Consider the following 22,151-nt stretch of genomic DNA (forward strand, 5'->3'; position numbering starts at 1 on the left):
TATCGAAAAAATACCAGGTTTTGAACTTAGTCATTTTTTGGCAAAATTTTGCATATAGGGTACCCTCATTGTACGGATAACTCCTCCTACAGTTTTTAAGATAGGAAGTTGTTCTTTTGCTGATCAATTGTACATATATCAGAGGTGTGCATATTGCTAGGATTTTGAATTCTGATAATTTATGAAAAAAATACCAGATTTTGAACTTAGTCATTTTTTGGCAAAATATTGCATATAGGGTACCCTCATTGTACGGATAACTCCTCCTACAGTTCTCAAGATAAAAAGTTGTTCTTTTGCAGATCAATTGTACATATATCAGAGGTGTGCATATTGCAAGGATTTTGATTTCTGATAATTTATCGAAAAAATACCAGGTTTTGAACTTAGTCATTTTTTGGCAAAATTTTGCATATAGGGTACCCTCATTGTACGGATAACTCCTCCTACAGTTTTTAAGATAGGAAGTTGTTCTTTTGCTGATCAATTGTACATATATCAGAAATGTGCATATTGCTAGGATTTTGATTTCTGATAATTTATGAAAAAAATACCAGCTTTTGAACTTGGTCATTTTTTGGCAAAATATTGCATATAGGGTACCCTCATTGTACGGATAACTCCTCCTACAGTTCTCAAGATAGGAAGTTCTTCTTTTGCAGATCAATTGTTCATATATCAGAGGTGTGCATATTGCTAGGATTTTGATTTCTGATAATTTATGAAAAAAATACCAGCTTTTGAACTTGGTCATTTCTTTGCAAAATGTTGCATATAGGGTACTCCATTTCACTGGATACGTGTTGACATGGATTATGGATACAATTCACATAAAAGAAAACCCGGTTTGCTGTCACATTGACAGCTTTTCTCTTGTTTATAAATACTGTATAGTGTATGTTTTGAACGAATTTAGTTGGACAGCTTTCGGAAATGCATGGGTGTGGTAATAGGCGTAGAATGGCTATGGTTTATGGTACTAAGTGTTAAAAAGTAATTGGTATCACTCCCGGTCACACACCCTGCTGTCTACTCCTGGTGAAGGTTTCTGCTGCTCGGTAAAAATGGAGATGGTCAATCACCTTCCTAATTAATTGATACGAAAAATTGTCCCGACTTTATTCCGATATTTCTTGAGTTTCATTTATCGTTTGTCTTGATTTATGGCCAGTTGTTATTTAAACAGGCACCTTTCTATTTCTTTATTTATAATTCTTATGATCATTCTTTATTGCGTACTAGTGCTATTGTCGACCAAATTTCCCTGGTGAATAGATGATGTAAAAATACACGCGGGTTACTATGTACTTTTTCTGCAATATCGCCACCTTCATATCCCGCATGAATCACCAAAGAAAGCATTTTATTGCTGAAATGAAATACGTCACAATATTGAGGTGTTCCAACAACTGTTGCAACTACTATTGAAATAAAACCACTATTGAGATAAATTATTTCAATAGTAGTTGGGCATTTCATTAGAAGAATAACTTTGATACGACCAGACCTTAAAAAATTCCTCTTCTTAACTATATGCATAGTTACATGTTGGTAAGACAAAAAAAAAGAACTACCTTGTTATGTCTTAAAAATAAGTCTTGTTTATTATATTTTGATAACGTTTGAAAATTAAAACAGTTCAACAATCATTGTACAATTGAAATTCTTCAGATCTTCAGCAATACATGTAGCACTTTATCTACTTTCCACTAAAGAATTTTTTTAGGCGTCGTTTGAGACCCCGTTATGGTTTCTTCTGTACAGACTGTGCCTATAAAAACAGAGACAGATTAGAAACAGGAGTCAAAATCGGCAAAACAACCTCAAAAAACAGCAATCAGAATTTGAATTTATAAATTAGCATGAATTTCAATTTTGTGTACCTTGGTGGATGGAGGTGCTGAACTTTCTTCAGATTTGAAGGTGTTGTAACGCTCGGAACGCTTGCCTTGTGACGAGAACAAAACGATGTAAAGTTTATAATTTATTCAACCATAATGCATAAATAACATGACACAAATAACAACGCCGTTTTAAAAGAAAATCAGAAAAGTGTCAACCCTTGGGACGATGGCAAAATCGGTACAATTACCGACACAAAATTATATCCTATACGTAAAACCCCCCGACCAAAATAAAACTTAAAGGCTCTCGATAAAATACGAATTAATATCTCCGCTACTAGTTACAACTACTAGTATACAGCGAAAATATTCCCTACCTCTCTATAAATCGAAATAACTAGTACTGAACTAGTAAAAATGAATTAAACTAGCGCTATAACTAGTAATAATAATTAATTAAACCCTATCACTATAAATGTACTTCAGTCACTTAGATACTGAAACAGTGCGCAACTTATAATATGAAGCAAAACTATGAATGTACTTTCCCGACACACAACGAAAAGGAGAGAACACCCGTTTCAATACTCTTAATACATTTTTCTTAACTATGGTTAATATTACTTAATCATACATCAATTAACAATTCTCAATCAAATATACAAGAATGCCACCAATTTCACAATCATTCCCCAGCATTTATTTTTATCATGTATTAATAAGTAAAAGATTACAATATTTAATATTTATCCAAGCTGTAAAGTACATTAAAAAAAATCAAGAATGAAAAATACTGGCTCAAAATTAACGTGAACAAATACTTACACAACCTATCTATATATTCAATCAATATCTAATTACACATCCTAATGTCTCTTGTTAGATTTACGGAATGGACGGTCCGGCTGAAACAAGTCATCCAATGGTGATCTATGCCAGGGACGCTGCTGGGGCTTGGGACGAATCGGTCTGGTAACCACGCGCACCACCGACTGTAGTTTCCTAGGAGACCTCCTGAGAGGAGCCGATGACCTCTGTGGACGCGGGTTGTAGGGCTCACCCTCTCCCGGACCATCATGGAATGCCTTAGGTGCCTCATCCCTACCCCTCCTCAAGGCTGAAATGGTAGCCTGGTGCTCTTCAATAACTCGCCGATGCCTTTCCACCTCTCTCTCCAGGCTCTCCGTCTTCTGATTCCGCTCGACCTCAGCGGAAGAAGGCTCCCTCACGATGAACTCGTCCAAAAGTTGTTGGTCCTCCTCAGTCAATAATTCCGGTAGGGAAGAATCCAACGCTGACTGGGGGGGGGGGGGGGGGGAATGGCTGCCGAGGATGGGAGGGAGACTACTGGAAGGGAGACTGCTGAAAGGGAGACTGCCGGGGACGAGAAAGCCAACGTGGAAGACGGAAGGGAGGAAAACGGGCACAGGCGGCAACGAGGTCACACTAAGTGGTACGGCGGCGGCGGCCAGGGAAACTGGAGGACCATCAGGGGGAGGAAGACTGGATGGTCGCCTGCGGGACTCCCAGTGCCTCTACGATTCCTCCACAAACAGCACCACCGTCATCTCCTCCAGCATGGCGGTGTTGTCTCTCATCTGAAGGTATGAGCTCACAGGAGGCTCTGGGCCGTCTGCCACCCGCATCTTATTCTCCAAATACCATTTCCCATGTTATACAAACTTGGTCCTCTGAAAAGCGGTGAATTGGCACAGCCGACAGGAGAAAGGGTAATCCTCAAGAGATAAATGTCGCTGGTATACATGGTTGGTCACAGATAGCTTCTCTCATCTGTACCCCCAGGGCTTTCAGGACCACACTCTACCACGTTTCCCAGCGGAGACATCCATTATGACCAAAGATAGAGAGATCTGTAAGTGAATCAAGTCAACAATTAAATATGAAACCAACACATTATTGGTAAATTTAAGACCAACACAATATTGGTAAAATTCTATACATGGAATATAACCAGCCCCCCCCCTTTTCTAACAGTGATACTGGTTGAGACTTGTTCACAAGACATGTGAATAAAAATGTTTTATTAGGTAGTCTATCATCACAACTTTGTATAAACACAAAGAATACATATTGTGCATATTAAATCTTTAAGGTCGATGCCAGCTTCTGGGCCCACTTAGGGGATTTATCGCCTCGGTATGGTAGTAGTTTATTGTGATTCACTACTTTTCGAAACCCACGGGCATCCATCTGTATTTCGAATACTAGTTCACTGTGAACCTTAACCACCACACATGGGCCCACATAAACAGGTTGTAATTTGGTACATTCACCAGCATATATGTTTTCATTTAATATCCACACCAGATCGCCCACAGAGTAGCTATGTGTGAAAACTTTTGAGTCATATAAATTCTTCTGGCGCTCGGCTGCTCGTCCCAGATATTTGCGACAAATCTCATGTGCTTTATTAAGTTGACTTCGTATTTCCTCTACGTAGGTACCATAGGATGAAGTTAATTCTCTTGTGGATGTTTCAGGTCTGAAGATAATCTCAGAAGGAATACGGACCTCTCGACCGAAAATGAGCAAATTTGGTGTCAATCCAGTAGACTCTTGAGGGGTAGAACGATACGCAGCAGTAACACAGCTAAGGTAAACATCCCCTCGTCATCGTTAACTATAAACGGATCATCTGGATGAGGGTTCGATTAAATCTTTCCACTAGACCATTGCATTTCGGATTCCTTGCCGTCGTTCTAGTTTTCTTTATTTGTAAGAAGCTACACATCTCAGATATTATATTTGACTCAAAGTTTCTGCCTTGACCTGAGTGTAAAGTCAAGGGGCAACCAAAATGGGCAACTACCTCAAGTAAAACTTTAGCGGTAGTACGAACAGTCTGATCAGGTACTGGAAATGCTTCAACCCACTTGGAGAAGTAATCTATGCAGACCATAATATAGCGGTTTCCTTGCTTGGTTATAGGTAAGGGTCCAAGGAAATCAACACCGACTCGCTCCCAGGGTACACCAACAGGACAACTTCCCAACTTGGCTCTTGGAGTTTTATTTGTCTTCTTACTGGTCGCACATATATCACAGGATTGAATGAAAGTTTTAATCGAATCTCTCATTTCATACCAATAAAATTGCTGTGTAATCGTATGCTTGGTCCTTTTGGTCCCCAAATGTCCAGATAATAAGGAACAATGACATAATTATAGAATTTCTGGTTTCAACTTTTCCGGAACTATAAACTGGGTCATTGTATGACCCAGTGCGGTTGTGCATTCTTTATACAAAACCCCATCATTGAAACAGAGTTGTTCCCATAAACACACATAATGTCTTGTTGTTGGAGAATATTTCACTAGTTCCTCTGTTGTAGGTTTACTGCCGGTAAGTTTCCACCGAAGTACTAGACCAATATGAACATCTTCAATCTGGAGAGAAAGTAAACTGGATGAGTTATATCTTGACATCCATGCCGTACCCTCAGGTAGGTTTGTAGAGTGGTCGCGCTTTCTTGTTGAAACTCGATTAACACCTCTCTGGTTCTGATCTTCTGGAATTTCCAGAATCTCTGCCCTCTTTCTGCATTTAATACAGGGCCCACACTTAAGGCTTTCTAAACTATCATTCTCAGGACATTTGCAGTCGGTTGGGTTGGGACATCTCGATAGACCATCAGCGTTACCATGACGAGTTCCAGGTCTGTACTCTATCTCAAAAGTATAGGCAGAAAGAATTTCAATCCAACGAGCTACTCTTCCTTTAGGTTCCTTTAGTTTGTATAGCCAGACTAATGCTTGGTGGTCTGTCCTTAGGACAAACCTCTGTCCTAATAAATACTGTTTGAAATATTCAACAAAATAGCAAATAGCAAGAAGCTCCTAATAAATACTGTTTGAAATATTCATCAAAATAGCGAACAGCAAGAAGCTCTTTGTCAGTCACACAGTAGTTCCTTTCAGCCCGATTCAGGGTCCTGTTTCCATAAGCTAATACTTTCTCTCTTCCGTCTTGAATTTGGCTCAGTACTGCACCAATACCCACATCACATGCATCTGTGTCCAGAACGAAATGGCCTTGCTTAGAGTCAGGATATCCCATTATATGCGGTCTGGTGAGAATTTTCTTTAACTGAAAAAATGCTTTATCGCATTGATCTGTCCAATGAAAAGAATGGTTTTTCTGTGTCAATTCAGTTAGTGGTTTAGCTATGGCTGAAAATCCTCTCTCCTATAATAAGAGGCAGTCCCAAGGAATTGTCGTACTTCAGTAACGTTATTTGGCCTGGCCCAATTCAAGATTTTCTCTACATTTTGTTTGTCAGGTAAGACTCCTTCTTTGGTGACTCTATGGCCGAGAAAGACAACTTCATCTTGAAACAGATTACATTTTTCGGGTTTCAGTTTTAATCCTGCTTCTTTAATTCTTTGAACTACTTGACTAAGCCGGGATATATATGTTCCTCAAAAGTTCTACTAAAAATAACGATGTCGTCCAAATATATTAGACAGATGTCCCACTAAAGGCCATTAAGTGCCATTTCCATGACTCTCTGGAATGTACCGGGGGCATTGGTAAGTCCAAAAGGCATTGTTTTGTATTCAAAATGACCATATTTAGTCACAAATATAGTCTTTGGTATGTCTTCAGCCTTAACGCGGACTTAGTGATATCCAGCCGTTAGGTCTAATGTTGAAAACATGGTAGCTCCAGCCACAGAGTCTAAGCAATCTTGAATTCTAGGAAGTGGAAAAGCGTCTTTGACTGTCAAGTTGTTAACTCTGCGGTAATCCACACATCCTCTTATCTTTCCATTCTTTTTCCTGGCCAGAACCAGAGGTGAAGCCCACGGAGAGGTAGAATACTGAATAATGCCCCTCTCTCTAAGGTTGAGTATAGCATCTCTTTCTTCATCTGCTAAGGCTATCGGAATCTTGCGTGGTGGCTGTTTTATTGGCTTACTATCCCCAGTGTCTATTTCATACTCCATTAAATCTGTTTGACCCAAATCCCATTCGTCCTTAGAGAAAGTTTCTTGATATTGTCTTAAAAATCTTGTGAAGGTTTTCTTTTCAGTCTCAGTCAGTAACTGTGAGGAAGCCTCATAAAGCGACATCAAATGGTTTGGAACAACATCTGACCTGGAATCTCTATCACCAGGTAACTCACTGGAACACCTCCGTGTCTCCGTCAGATTGTCGACCTGCTCAGCCCGACGCAACACACCAAAGAACTCATCCACAGTACCCACAACTGTATCTGGATGAAGTACCTTAGTCTCGTCGAATGGATTGAGGATGCGAAGGGGAACAGTCATCTTCCCTCTGACATTCACTATAGACGGTGCCATCAATAACGATGTTCTTTCCATTAAATCTTCACTAGGCTCAAACAGTAGGTCTTCACATATATATATATATATATATATATATATATATATATATATATATATATATATATATATATATATATATATGATAGAAATATATCCTGTATGCACGGAATTTCATGACCTTGAAAGCGTATTACTCCTTTACTGAGTAATATATCAGCTTTTTCTTCGCCTAGGTTCTGTAAAATGTCAACACCAAGTAACATTTCATCCTGGATGCCAGCTACTACAAATTCTTTCTCCAAAGACAAAGTACCAAGCTGTAGACCAAACATTCCTTTCCTATGGACATGAATTGAGGATCCACCAGCTCCCTGCAAACTTGACTTTCCTTTAAGTTTAGGCCTGTTAGTCTCAGCCAGGTTTTTATATACATTATAAGACAGGATACTGTGAGATGCACCAGTATCAGCTGTTATGTGAACAGCCAGCCCATTTATTTTTCCCTCAATATATACTTCATCAGCATGTAGTAAACGATTTGAAACAAAATAAGAACATTCTTGATGATTTGTTGTTGGGTCTAAACTGTTCGTCTGTCGGTCAGTTTTCTGGATAACCGGCTCTTGACCCTCAGAGACGGCTAATTCCGGTTTAAAGGCTTAGTAGTGGATTTCTGCAGCTCCTGGATCCTAAGGGGACACTCCCTTATAAAGTGGTCTCCACCTTAACAGTAGTAACAATTTCGCTGCATAGGACCATTTGGTACTGTGGTTTGATTGTGGGTTACACCAGTTGAAGGAGTAGAGCTACTTATAACACTTGGCACGGTCTGCTGACTGTTATAGTCCTTGTTTTTGGCTAGGGCATCTAGACATTTCTGAATCTCCCCCATTTGTCGCTGTAAGGCCTGTATAGTGTCTTTGGATCTGTGAAAGTTATCTCCCTTGTGAAAAGTGGTATTTCTAACTTTAGGCTTTGCTTTTGATTTCTGATTTGCGTTTTGGTCTTCCGAATCTGTATCAGAATCAGCTCTAGATTTTGTCTCTCTAGCACATCTCTTTGGGGATGGGTGTCGACCAGCCTCCTCATAATTTGTAACTTGTAACACAGCTTCGTGAATGTCACGAGGATCCTTGACGTACTCAACATGAAACTGAGCATCTCTATCTGCTAAACCATTAAAAAATTTCTGAGAAGATCCTCATCTCGAGTCTTGGAGTCTCTATCTGGGTGTGCCTTTGTATACAGCCTTTTTAAGTCTGCAGCAAAATCCTCCACCCGCTCACCAGGCTTTTGAACTCGTTTGTTGAATTTAGCAAGGTAGGTTCGTCGTGTTTCAACAGCACGAAATCGATTGGTCAGTTCTTTGGTTAGTTTCTTGTAGCTGTTTCTTGTATCCTTGGAAAGCTGACCAAATACAAAGTCTGCTGCATCATCATGTAACCGAGGGAGCAGTTGATCGAGCTTCTCATCAGTGGACCATTTGTATCTATCTCCTACTTCTTCGAATCTGCAGAACCAGACAGTCCAGTCCTCTTTTCCAGTGTAAGGAGGTATTTTAACTTGGGTGCGATTGCTAGGACGCCTCCGTAGGAGCTCAGGTTTCGACGTGTCGCTGTCGCTACTAACGTTCAGGGGTAAGGGGGCGCTGTCAGAGCTTGCTTGACTCTTTGAACTCTTGTCGTTTTCTCCCAGTCGCTCCACAGTGGTTTGTAATTGCCGTACTATATCTGTGAGTGCATTCAATGCATTTTGATATGTCACTCCAACGGATCCGGAAGTAGTTATAATCGGTACTGGTATTTGTCTCGTATAGTCCTGGCTTGCCATTACAGGTTCAGAACCTGCAAGAGGGGTTGTAGGAAAACCAACATGGTCGGGACGTTGTGCAAACTCTGTCATTGAAGCACAAGCTAAATTACCCGCATAACCTGCACATGAGCTCACAGGCACTGAACCTGTAAATGAGCCCACAGGTAAATGGTTATTTTGACATCTGATATGCAACCACGTTGTCGTAACAGCACTGCTGGTAACTGTACTCAGGTGAGAAGCAGAATTATAACTTATGGGGGTGAAGCTTTGGTCAGACCACAGGGGTTGGTTTGAGGATGCAGGCACAAAAGCTGAACTCTGAGTTAGACCTGAAGTGTACGTATTGGTAGGTAACCTAAGCATAGGACCAGTTGTCTGCATCACGGAAGGAAGTGCAGGTGTCATATATGGAGAAGAGTTTATTGCTGGGTATGATCCAGTCTGCATGACTCTCATGTCTGTAAACACTATCTCAGGACGACCTGTACATGAACTCACTGTAAGTGGAACAGTATCTGAGCTCACAAGTAAAACTGTTGTGTGATGAGCTGGTCTACGTACGCTTATGTGATCACGCTCTGACATTATTGTGCAGGCTTCGGTATCTGGCTGATTAACTGTGCTCACAGCCACTGAGACTGTACTTGAGACGGCATTTGTACATGAAATTGACCCATCGCCCGTAGTATGGGCAGATTTACTCACAATTACATTACTTGCATTTGACTTATCTGGTATACACGTAGGTGCTGACTTTCTGACGATGAATTATGTTTCCAAATTGTATCCTTGGCTCTCTTGATCGATTGTTTTACATACAGTGTCTATATCTGTTGCAGAATTCCGACCAGCCATTTTGATGATTTTAGATTTCTTTGTTTTAACGAATTAATAAATTATTGTTTCTCAAACACCAAGACAGAGCGTTGTTATGATTCGATCACAGGACCCGTAAACTTTAAACGGATCCCGCCGTGGATGCCAAAATTGTAACGCTCGGAACGCTTGCCTTGTGTTGAGAACAAAACGACGTAAAGTTTATAATTTATTCAACCATAATGCATAAATAACATGACACAAATAACAACGCCGTTTTAAAAGAAAATCAGACAAGTCTCAACCCTTGGGACGATGGCAAAATCGGTACAATTACCGACACGAAGTTATATCCTATACGTAAAATCCCCCGATCAAAATAAAACTTAAAGGTTCTCGATAAAATACGAATAAATATCTCCGCTACTAGTTACAACTACTAGTATACAGCGAAAATATTCCCTAACTCTATAAATCGAAATAACTAGTACTGAACTAGTAAATATGAATTAAACTAGCGCTATAACTAGTAATAATAATTAATTAAACCCTATCACTATAAATGTACTTCAGTCACTTAGATACTGAAACAGTACGCACCTTATAATATGCTGCAAAAATATATGTGTACTTTCCCGACACACAACAAAAAGGAGAGAGCACCCGTTTCTCAGTCACCGTGTATTTATAGAGTGCTAAAAGCAGACGACAAATTACAACCAATAAGATAAGTTAATCCCATCCCTTTAAAAAGATTATCCAATCATAGTTAATCCCCATCCCGTAAAAGAATCTCGGTCTCGTTTCAATTAACGTGAAAATATTACAGTACAGTAAATAAGTAAAACAATTTAAAGTTAATTAATAAACACAAAAACAACTAGAGCAAAGCTCGTTGCAAAGCAACGAGTGGGTCTTCCGTTAATGTCGGAAGTAAAGCTGGAAGTTCCTGTAAGAAGCAGAGCTCTTAAACCAATAACAAGAGTAACTAAAATAAAAAGATGAAAAAATCGAATTATTCCTGGTACGACTTAATAGATCCGAATGATTTTAAGTACGACTTAACAAAAACCTTTCCGATTTCAAGAACGACTAAACAAAAAAAATCCGAATGTGTTACAATACGACTTAACAATTAATTTTTAGGTACAAGTTAATTTATCCAAGAACTTGATACTAATTTCTTAACTAAAAACGCGGAATCAAAATTTCCGGAAAAATCATTTTTTGAACTCGTATATCTCTGTAATGCATCGTCCGATTTTAAAACGGATTTCGGTGTTAGATTCAGCTCAATAAGCTCTACAAAACGCATACTCATTTTTGTTTTGATCTGAAAATTCATTTTTTCGAAAAATTTGATTCTCTTCCGGTTTCGACCGGAAGTGACAGATTTTCATTTCGAGCCTTATAACAGAGGTAAATCGATTAAATCATAATCATTGAAAATTTCAAGCCTCTATCTTAAAGCATTTTTGAGAAACGCCGCGGACAAAATGACTTTTTGAAAATTTTAAAAATGACGTTACGTAAAAACGGAAGTGACGTTTTCTAAGAAACTTCACAAACTTTGAGGTATTAAAGTTGCAGACAACCTCTGAAAATTTCATCAAAATCGGTTGTAATTTTTTTGAGTTATAAAGCCGAAAAGAAGTCAGAAAAAAAAATAAAAAGAATAATAATAATAATAGAAAGAAACAATAGAATAACAAGAGGGTCTTCCGTTGGAAACGGAAGACCCTAATAACTTAAGTATTTTATAATCGATATAAACAAGTAAATTAAATTTATCCGCCAAAAGGTACTTCGTTACAAAAATAGAATACGGAACTATGGGTAATTCCAAGAAAGATGAATAAGAAAAATGGCGGCAACGTAAACAACCAAGGCATGTGTGTGAAAAACAAAGAACGACAGGAAGTCCACTGCCTGTCGTAACAAACTACTTCAAGTTGGAGATGACTCCCGACGGACAAAGGTACCAATAATAAAGATTATTTATTTATATGAAAATATTTAGGCCCTAAATAACAAATGCATAATACACAGGTCAAATGCTACGTCATACTCGTCACCGGAATCATACCGATACACAGGCAAAACATTTAAGACATCGAAAGCATTCACACAGAATTAAAATAAACGGAATCAGGGCACCATAATGTTACAGTGTCTTCCTTATTTTCATTTTGTTGCACACGATCGGGCTAAGAAGAGTCATAAATAGGGATAAGTACTATAATGGTTATAGGTTATTAAACGAAGCACACGGTTTAAGCTTTCATAATCTTTTATAACTATTTCCATTGATACATCAACAGCAATTAATAGCCTTTGATAATCTTCTAAACCACGTTTGTCATTTTAATGGAAAAAAACGAATAGATTTTAATTTATTTTGTTCAATGAAGTTATTAGTATACATGTAAGCATTTAAAAACGTACCATTTGAGGACAGATGAATGTGTCAATATTAAAGAGAAATAGCTTTCTCGGAACAAAGCATTCCTTGTCTTCTTGTTTCTTCCTGTGGTACGTCTATAAACAACAAAACTCAATTATGATTATAAAATTGAAAATATTAAAACATTCTATTATTTAAAAGGCACTAATCCATCTAAAATAGCGTTAAAAAAGCAGTTGCCATAACATTATATATTTACATCATCCAGTGTCTTTGTCTGTGATAAAACGACGTATCGATTTTGTACTATATAACCCATAATACAAATGACGCCAAATTGAGGCGCCGGCGGGGTTTGCTTATTTATAGTTAAAGATTTTAAAATTGTACGATGGCTTAAAATTATATAAATATAAGTAATAAGGAATCATTCTTTGAATATTATGAGGTGATAATTTTGGTCGGGGCGTGATCAAATCTATCATAAAGCCCTTCGGGCTTTATTGGATTTGATCACGCCCCGACCAAAATTATCACCTCATAATACTCAAAGAATGATTCCTTATTCCTTATATAAATAGTGCCTGTTTGGGAGGGTAACAGTTGAAATTGACACCCCGAGGAAACCATTGTCAACCGACGCGAAGCGTTTTCCAGGGGTGTCAATTTCAACTATTACCCTCCCAAACAGGCACTATTTATTTTATTATACTAAATGTCTAAAATTTAAGAGAATTTTTTGCTGCTTCTATATAGAAATGACGTGAATTTTACGGCTAATCGTACACGCGCAATTTTGGCGCATGTAACAATTCGTTGTGTTACCCGTTGTTAAGTATGTTGCTAACGCTGAGGGTAATAGAACGGATTATCAACTGCGTCTAAACAAATCAGATTTCAGTATTTAAAGTAGTCCGAGTATCGCACTACGTCATAATACGGATTTTACAATATTGGTTCGACTTATACAAAGCGTTTTAGATACCCGGTATTGATTTTGCTCTACATCGCTGTTGTAAACAATGGCAATAATAAGCAATTAAAACGGTAATATATGTATTCTATGAGAGATAGAAATGATTAATGTTGAGAAACTCGATTCTGTTAAAGTAAAATGAAAAACGAAGTTTCTGATTAACCAGGATCTCAGGTATGCTTATATCTTCTTTGTTTTGATCCCCCCCCCCTAATTTTTCTTTTTCTTTTACTAAAACCGGTTTAGATTTACAGACAGAAGCTATTTCGAATTTAATTAATCGTCAATTAATTAATGTTTAAATGATATCTAACAGATATGACAGATCTAGGCAGAAAACTGTAGCAAAATGTGATTTTTACGGATTTTTTCGTCAGGGTCTACTTGGTTTAGAGCTTATAGCGTGAAAAGTAATCCGTCAACATATAATTTATTTTACCAAATCTTTTTTCTAAGATGCCAATCTATAGAATAAACACCATGAATTTAAGTTTGAGTCCATCAAATAGTAAATAAATAACGAAACGCGATACTAGCATTGATTTTTTGTATTCTATTTTGATACATCAGGTCCATAAAGCGTACTTACTTACAAAAATTTGCGCAAAATTATTGATGAGATATGGCTTAAATAAATATTTATACTCTATTTTGTATGTTCAGTTCTATTTTTCCCAAAATTAATAATTATTTTTAGGAAAAACGGACGTCTGGCAAATTTCATAATTGTCAATAATTTTCGCAAGGGGGTTCACCCGTCTGAGAGGTGATAACAAACAAACTAGCATGTAAACATACATATTTTCTTTTGTATATGTATTGCTAGAATGTATATTTATCATTTAAAGCTAAGCTTTTAATGATTGAGCCCATTTAGTGCCGAGTATAGGACTACCTTAACATGAAAGTATAACAACATATTTTACCATATTATGTCAATTTGTCGTACAAAAGAACAGTATAATCTAGTTACCGCAAAGGTTCAATGCTATAGGTTCAAATCAAACTAGAGTAAAGAGCTGATCTTTTTAATACACTGAATGAGATAATGAGCTTCTATTCTAGAAATTTGATTATACACTGTACTAGTACTCTTGGTAATATGTGTCTTTTTTTAAAATATCGAAGTTTCTCACTTCCTCTATTTTTCTCTAATATTTGAAAGTTTAAAACACAATTATTATAATATGGTTAATATGGTTACTTGTGCGTGTGAACGGGGGGGGGGGGGGGGGGGGGGGCAAATAAAAACTTCCTTCATTTTATATATTCATATTTCTAAAGTGTCAAATACTGACCATTAGCTCTCGCAGAAACGCTTCTTTCATTCGGTGCAACTCCTCGTTTTCTTTTAATCGCCTCTATTAAAAGGAAGAAACATAAACTATAAGGATAGATAATCGATTAATCATATCTCGAATTGTATTCCTCGAAATATCAAATACTGACCATCAACTCCTGCTGATACGCTTCTTTAATTTGGCGCATCTTTTCCCTTTCTTTGAATTGTCTCTATAATAAAAGCAAACGTCAAACGGAGGGTAATTTATTTATGATATCTCGAATATTATTCCAAAAAAATATGAAATACTGACAATTAACTCTCGCTGGCACGCTTCTTTTATTTTGCATATCTCTTCTTTTTCTTTGATTCGTCTCTATTAAAAGAAAGAAAAATAAAAGATAACGATAGGTTGTCGATTAATGAGATATCGAATTTTATTCCGCAAAATATGAAATACTTACTGTCGACTACTGCTGACACGCCTCTTTAATCTTTTCCTTTTCTTTGAGTCGTCTTTATTAAAAGATAAAAACGTAAACGTCAAACGGAGGGTAATTAATTAATGATATCTTGAGTTTTATTCCTAAACATATGAAATACTCACGATCATCTCCTGCTGATACGCTTCTTTCATTTTGCGTATCTCTTCTTTTTCTTTAAATCGTCTCTATCAAAAAACAGTAACCTTAACGTTAAATGAAAGTTAATAGATTAAACATATAGATCTCGAATTAAATTCCTCAGAATATGAAATACTGACCATCAACTCCTGCTGAAACGCCTCTTTCATTTGACGGACTTTTTCTTTTTTCTTTAAATCGTCTCTATATACATCATTTCATGCGGATTTATGTCGCAATTATCATTCTCCAATATGAAAAGAAGTCGCTCAAATATGATTTTAAAGAATTGACTTAGTTAAAAACATTTTGCTTAACATTTTTTAACTGGTGCTGATCAGATTTTTATGCACATTTTCAGAAGAAAGCACCAGACATAAAAGACACAATAAATGATCAAGCATTTCTGGCCAGAGGATGTGGTCCTTTATTTTAACAAACTAAATCCCATTCACCTAAGGATGCCAAGTTTGGTTGAAAACGGCCCAGTGGTTCTGGAGAAAAATTCGAAAATGTAAAAAGTTTAAAGTTAGACAGACGGGCGACGGACAAAAAGTGATCATGTGAGTTAAAATCCTTTGTGAATCTAACCGTATTGATGGTTTGAATTGTGTGGGTTTTTTTTTCTGTTTCTGTTTTTTTTTTACCCAGAATGTGACTCGATCCAATATAGATTTCAAAACGACAAACTCTCAACCAAACAAATTGTGAACAAAAGCCCCTTCCTCAAATCAAGATACGATTTGTCCACAGCTTATTTCTTGACAGGTACTTTCATAAACTACCTATGAATAATCATAGTTAATTATAATAATTTTTACTTTATTTTTTTTCCAGAAGGATACAAGTAAAGTAACCAGAGATTACTGAGAATAGGCATCACTTTTATGAGACCATCTTTATCACATTATATGAAAATCATAGATAATGATTTTATTTTTAAAAAATAGTGTATACTGTAGTAGTATGACACAATATATTAAATCATCAGTGGCGTTGGAAGCAAATTGAAAGTGGGGTGAGGGGGCTAGACTTATAAAAAATCTTGACAAGCCAAAAAAAGGTATTTGGATATGGTTGTGTATAACTTTGCAAAAAGAAGAGGCTTTTCTGAATTTCATTAAAAGTTGCTCTAGGTCCGAGAATTTATGTGAAAAAGAAAAAGCTTTTTTTTAATTAATGCCATCTATTCCATCTACGTTGTTTCAAAACAAATCTCTTATTTGATAAACTGCAGTAACGTATTCACGTTCTTTATCATATCTCATAAAATGTACATTGTGACCAATGTTGACAACATATAACATACACGTAAGTGATCAATTGATTAATTCTAATCAACTTAAATCCTGAAGTTTCAAAATAGACACTTCATTGCTTACAAAATCTTAAAACAGCGAGTGAAGTTTGGTTCTCTTAATCTGTAGCCAAAGTAAACAAGCTTAATTTGGGATTAGTCTTTATTTTTTATGCACAACAATCCTTGACTAAAATGTTCATTATCATGTACTTTTGTGACACTGCAATCAAATACAAAATATAAGCAACAGAAAATGTATGGAAAACAAAGCATATCGTAAAAACATGATTACAATGTATTGGTCTGGATTGGTCGAAACATAAACATGTTAAATTACTCTGCCCTAACAAATTATAAGGTTGGGTCAAATGTTTAATCACACAAAGAGATAAAAAGTTTTAACAAACAAGTATGACTAGAAAGACAAGATTACCAGAAATACATGTACATGTAGATCTACATGTTGTGGTTTAAAAGAGACAATAACAATTTAAAGGAACTTAAACAAATCATTGATACGTAAAATTTCACTTTAACAATATTTAATAAAAAGAAATATATACAACTTTGTACTGGCAAATATTAATTAAGTTATTCTATTGCATTTGAGAAAAAAACGGTACATAAACAGTAGAATATACTTTTTTATCATTTTAACACAATAACACTGACAACAAATGTCTGAATGTGGAATGTAGAAAAGAAATCCTTTAATGATTAATCACACTCTTTGCATGTTGCAAATAAAATTCCACACAGTAAGAAATGTGTTTCCTCTCTAATAGTGACTAGAAAGTGGTGATAGCGAAAACAGAATACAGAATCCTTGTAGTTACAGTACATACAGGTAACTTAACTGTTACAGTACATACAGGTAACTTTGTTGTTACAGTACATACAGGTAACTTTGTTGTTACAGTACATACAGGTAACTTTGTTGTTACAGTACATACAGGTTACTTGTTACAGTACATACAAGTAACGTACACATTATACCAATAAAGTTCATGTTCAAATAATTACACTCTATTATTAATAAAAATATCTCTGCTGATATTATATCCAATCCTACTTACTACTGGTATTTACCGGTAGACTTGTAAAACGACTCGTTTCAAAAATAAAGAATAAAGTACGGTATACATACCAACAAAATAAAAATTCTGTCTTTGACCACTAACAATACTTGCATTGATCACATTGCATACCATGCTTGTATTATTTATCACAGGCGCTTTAATGCTATGAATTCTTTAAGATAGGGCGGAATGGGCAGAGACTGAACTTTCAGAAACAGTGTGTTTCCAAGGCACCTTCGTACTCGAATGCGACACAGCGACTGTAGAGAGAGCGGGTTTTTGTGAAAGTTCTCCAGCCAATCAGAGATCTCCTTCTGGTTGACATGCTGGGGATGAAGTCGGGGGACAATAAGAACACCGGGAATCGTCTGGATGCCAGACAGAAATAACATCTTCATCAGCTCCATGTTGTTGCTGAAATTAATAAAGGAACATTAAATAATGATTTTTTACAGAGTAATTATTTATGTATTTGTTAACATACTTTGAACATTATTTGACTCGTAATAAAGTTTGATCCTTGAATTTCTTTTTTTGATATACACAATATTATACTACTGCAATGGGGAATTATCATGACTTATTAACTCTTGCAGAAAAACAAATCAATCTTCAAGTGACTTCTCTACATCAATATCACATTAAGCATAAAAAAAATGATAACACAATCAATGTACTGATTTTACATGAACAACAGTGGAATCATTAATGTTCAAGGGAGCTAATTTTCATTGAGTGTAAATTTTTAAAGGGTTTCCTTTGACTTGCTCAAATATGTACACTGTACATATAATGAATTAAGAATATGTTAGAAATGTTAACTTGCAGCTAAAGGGTACACAAGAAATCCACAAAAAGTGCTTCCTCCAACAAATTCATATGATTCCTCACTACCTACCAGAACATGTCGGTGACCCCTGGGTAGTGGGGGAGGGGTAATTTGGGACACCCTCTCAGTAAGACCTCAGCTGTCTGGACATGACCACGGTCAAACACTTTAGCTATGCTGCCCAAGCTGAAGAAAAAAGACTATGGCATTAATTCACAGATTTTTTTTATACAGACATTCTGAAAATGACATCAATTTAATACATGTAGTTATGAAAAAAATTTGAGCAAAATGGTGGATTTGATATTTTAAAGATACTAGATTTCATACATGTATAGAGCTATTTCAACAAGATCATGGACTTTCAGTATAGTGTAATTACATGTATCTAAGTTATGCTTTGAAACAAATTGAAATTGATGCTTGTCTCATTTAATATACTGGTATACAGATTATGAAAGCTAATTCAGCAAAAAGTAAACAAATGGTTTTCATCTCTATTAACTAATGACTGAATTGCTAACAAAGAAATAGACAGGTCTAAGTAAATTGCACACATCTAAAGTCCATGGTGTTGTTAAAATAAGTCTAGGCTGTTCCATTTACCATGTCATACAGACACTTTTGTTGACTATATCATGTATACATCAGAATTAAAATGATGGAAAAGTCTTGAATACATAAAATAATATAAATGTACATGCCTCTCTACCTACAAAACAATATAACCTTACTGGTAGTTTCTGAATACATTTTCAATAATTCATAAGTACACATATGTATGTATTAATCTTTTGCCCTAACAAGCATGGATTATATTATTATTTCATAACAGAGCAAGAATTCCAAGTTTTAACTTAAAAAAAGATGGTTAATTAACAGACTATGTGCTGAGCCTCATAAAATACTATAACTGTACACATTTGAACATGTGTGTATACTTCAAAAACTTAAATTATGTCAATTGCACATGTATTATAAAAGGATTACAAAAGTTTTTCTCTCTTTTTTTATATGTACCTGGTATACTTTCTATGATGATAATGAAAAGCAAATCTTGGCAAAACTTGATTATTATGATTACCATACATGGAATTGTTGAATGAATTCTGTAATTCAAGATGAGATTACACAAAAAATTCACAATTTAATGATTCTTAAATCATTTTATCCCATATACATGCAAATTAAAAGTTTATTTCAATCCAAAACATAAAGAAAAAAAATTTTCCATTTTAAATTCAAATCTTATTCCAAGTTCTTAAAATGTCACAGACTTAACTCTAGATACACATTTGTAATAGTAAGATCATATTACCGGTAAGTAAAATTTTAGTGAAAAAGAAGGGGGTGGAGGGAGCAAAATGACCAAGCCCCCTTCTTAACCACTAAAATTTTACTGATCGAAAAAGAATTAAAACATCTTATACATGTATATGTATGCACCTTTTATTAGCAAAAGGTTGAGACAAGATATCAGCCCCCAGATTCATTAGGTATTCCACCACTTCATATCTGTTGTTTTCTATAGCTAACTGGAAGGCTGTCTGACCACTGGAGTTCTTTAGTATTGGATTTGCTCGACCTGTAAAACAACAATTTGATATCTTAAAGCTTGTTATGATAACTTTGGAACAAAACAAATGATTGCTAAATGCTAAATTGTTTATATTTTAAATATAAGTCAAAGAATAACCATCAATTCATCTGTTAGGTATTGTAGATCAATTAAAATAAACATCAGTATGATGCAGATACTTTTCTTATTTTTAGAAATGTACAATTTCTATCTTTCAAAGAGTAGAAAATAACAATAAAATTATAGTTAGAATCTTTTATATTTCATTAATTATCCTTGATTCCATTTCATCAATTTTAGCTGTAGATAGAAGTGCCAGGAGAGTGTTCTAATTTTTATCGGTAACCAATACAATATTGAATTTTAAAAATCACCATTCAACAGGAGTCGGACAGCATCATAGTTTCCTTTCTGACAAGCAATGTGTAAGGCACTGACATTGTTGATATCTGTCTTGTTCACATCACATCCATGCTGAATCAAATATTCCACAATGTCAATATGATCTTAAGAAAATAAGAAAAGATATAATCACTGATTTGACACACTCACACATACCGGTACATTTAATTTCACAATTCATATAAAAATGGTAAATAAATCAACAGTTGTTTTAATTTACAAAATGTATTTAAATAATAAAACAAAACCGACCTTTCTGCACAGCTTCTGCAATTGGAGTTACACCATACTTATTTGCAAAATCTTTGTTGCAACCTGCTTCACACAGCATCTACATGTACATACAGAATATAAGTACAAGGAATCACTACAATATTACTGATCAATGCAGCCTAATGTAACAACAGTATCAAAGGTTCATAATAATTATGATGTACACTATATATAGGTTCCATTCAGGACAACTAAGATATTTACCTGTGTTATTGCTAACAAGCCGAGTCTTGCAGCCAAGAATATGGGAGCATGGTCCTGACTACCCAAATTCACGTCACACCCTGCATCAATTAGCAAATGCACTATGTATGAGTTACCTCCCTTTATGGCAGTGTACAGGGGTGAAATGTTTACATTGTCTGCAATCTGAACGTCAGCTCCCTGGCCGATGAGATACTCCACTACATCTGTGTTCCCGTGCTCTATGGCAACATGTAGCGGAGTCTGGTTAACATATTGTGTGGTCTGATTGATGAAGGCTCCTTCATCCAATAACAGCTCACATATCTTGACATGGCCTGCTCTTGCTGCACATGTCAGGGGTGTCTCTCCATTCAGATTGTGGTCATCTAGACTTGTGCACGTGTGAATGTGATTTTTCAACTTGATCTTTCTTGTTTTCTCAGTTTGTTCCTGTCAAAAGAAAACAATTACATGGTAAATGATGTGCAGGATGGGTATTATATGATATCCTAAATTTATACATATACATAGTAGTTGGGGCTATAAGGACCGTGGATATCGGCCTATGTAGCTCAGTGGTAGAGCTCCTGACTAGAATTGCAGGGGTCCCAAGTTCGATTTCCGGTCCAGCCATATGTTTTCATTGTATTTATATACTCATTCCTCCTTTCCTACTACAGATGGTGCCATGGCCTTCCTTGTTCAGGCATATAAATATACATGTAATATATATAAGTCCTGACAAGGTGAACTTGTGTTGGGTTTTCGGGGTCGAAGACTATTTAAGGAGGGAGGAATGTAGTAGTTGGGGCTATATGGACTGTGGATGTCTGCCTGGGTAGCTCAGTGGTAGAGCTCCTGGCTAGAGTTGCAGGGGTCCTGGTTTCGATTCCTGGTCCAGCCATATGTTTTCATTGTATTTATATACTCATTCCTCCTTTCCTACTACACATGTAACTTTAATCAGATAATTAATTCAATCCATATAAATTAAACTTTAAACATATTGTCAAACCTTACATTTTGTTTAATGTCCTCGATTAATATGTCAACAATCTCTTCTCTTCCTCTCTCACAGGCATAGGTCAAAGGAGTCCATCCATCACTTACATTGTCTGTCCCTCTTTCTTCTTCTAAAATGGCTTGAAGTTTTACAATATTGTTCTTCTCAATTATTTGGTATATTTTGTCCATGTTACATGTTAAATCATCCTCTAATAAGACACACAAGTGGTATGCTTAACGTCGATATTTTGAGTCAATGTACACAAAGTTCTGCTATTTCTAGCTGTTACAAAACCGGTAGTGCAAAATGTAAACAAAAAACTTAGCAGACAATCTTTAGACACACGTGGAAAATAATTTATCACACCGATTGCTCAATGCAAATCGTTGTAATTTTATCTACCTAAGCCTTTGATAAAATCAAGATT

At 36.0% G+C, this 22,151-nt stretch overlaps 2 protein-coding genes across 2 annotated transcripts; both read right to left on the minus strand.

Annotated features, from left to right (window-relative positions):
• Positions 1–3,256: 3,256 nt before the first annotated feature.
• On the minus strand, positions 3,257–15,240 carry LOC128187519 (uncharacterized protein PF3D7_1120000-like). The gene is made up of 6 exons (XM_052857941.1): positions 15,211–15,240; positions 15,055–15,117; positions 14,615–14,677; positions 14,464–14,526; positions 12,231–12,323; positions 3,257–3,715 (listed from the first exon to the last, which is right to left on the minus strand). Exons 1-6 carry the CDS (start codon positions 15,238–15,240, stop codon positions 3,653–3,655), a joined length of 375 nt encoding a protein of 124 aa, XP_052713901.1. The 3' UTR covers positions 3,257–3,652.
• Positions 15,241–16,512: 1,272 nt separating this feature from the next.
• On the minus strand, positions 16,513–21,919 carry LOC128187068 (ankyrin-3-like). Its single transcript, XM_052857158.1, has 7 exons — positions 21,739–21,919; positions 20,737–21,168; positions 20,512–20,590; positions 20,232–20,363; positions 19,725–19,863; positions 18,348–18,464; positions 16,513–17,863 (listed from the first exon to the last, which is right to left on the minus strand). Exons 1-7 carry the CDS (start codon positions 21,910–21,912, stop codon positions 17,596–17,598), a joined length of 1,341 nt encoding a protein of 446 aa, XP_052713118.1. The 5' UTR covers positions 21,913–21,919; the 3' UTR covers positions 16,513–17,595.
• Between the last annotated feature and the right edge of the window lie 232 nt (positions 21,920–22,151).

Source organism: Crassostrea angulata, chromosome 6, assembly GCF_025612915.1.
Source record: "Crassostrea angulata isolate pt1a10 chromosome 6, ASM2561291v2, whole genome shotgun sequence".
NCBI classification, from domain to species: domain Eukaryota; kingdom Metazoa; phylum Mollusca; class Bivalvia; order Ostreida; family Ostreidae; genus Magallana; species Magallana angulata.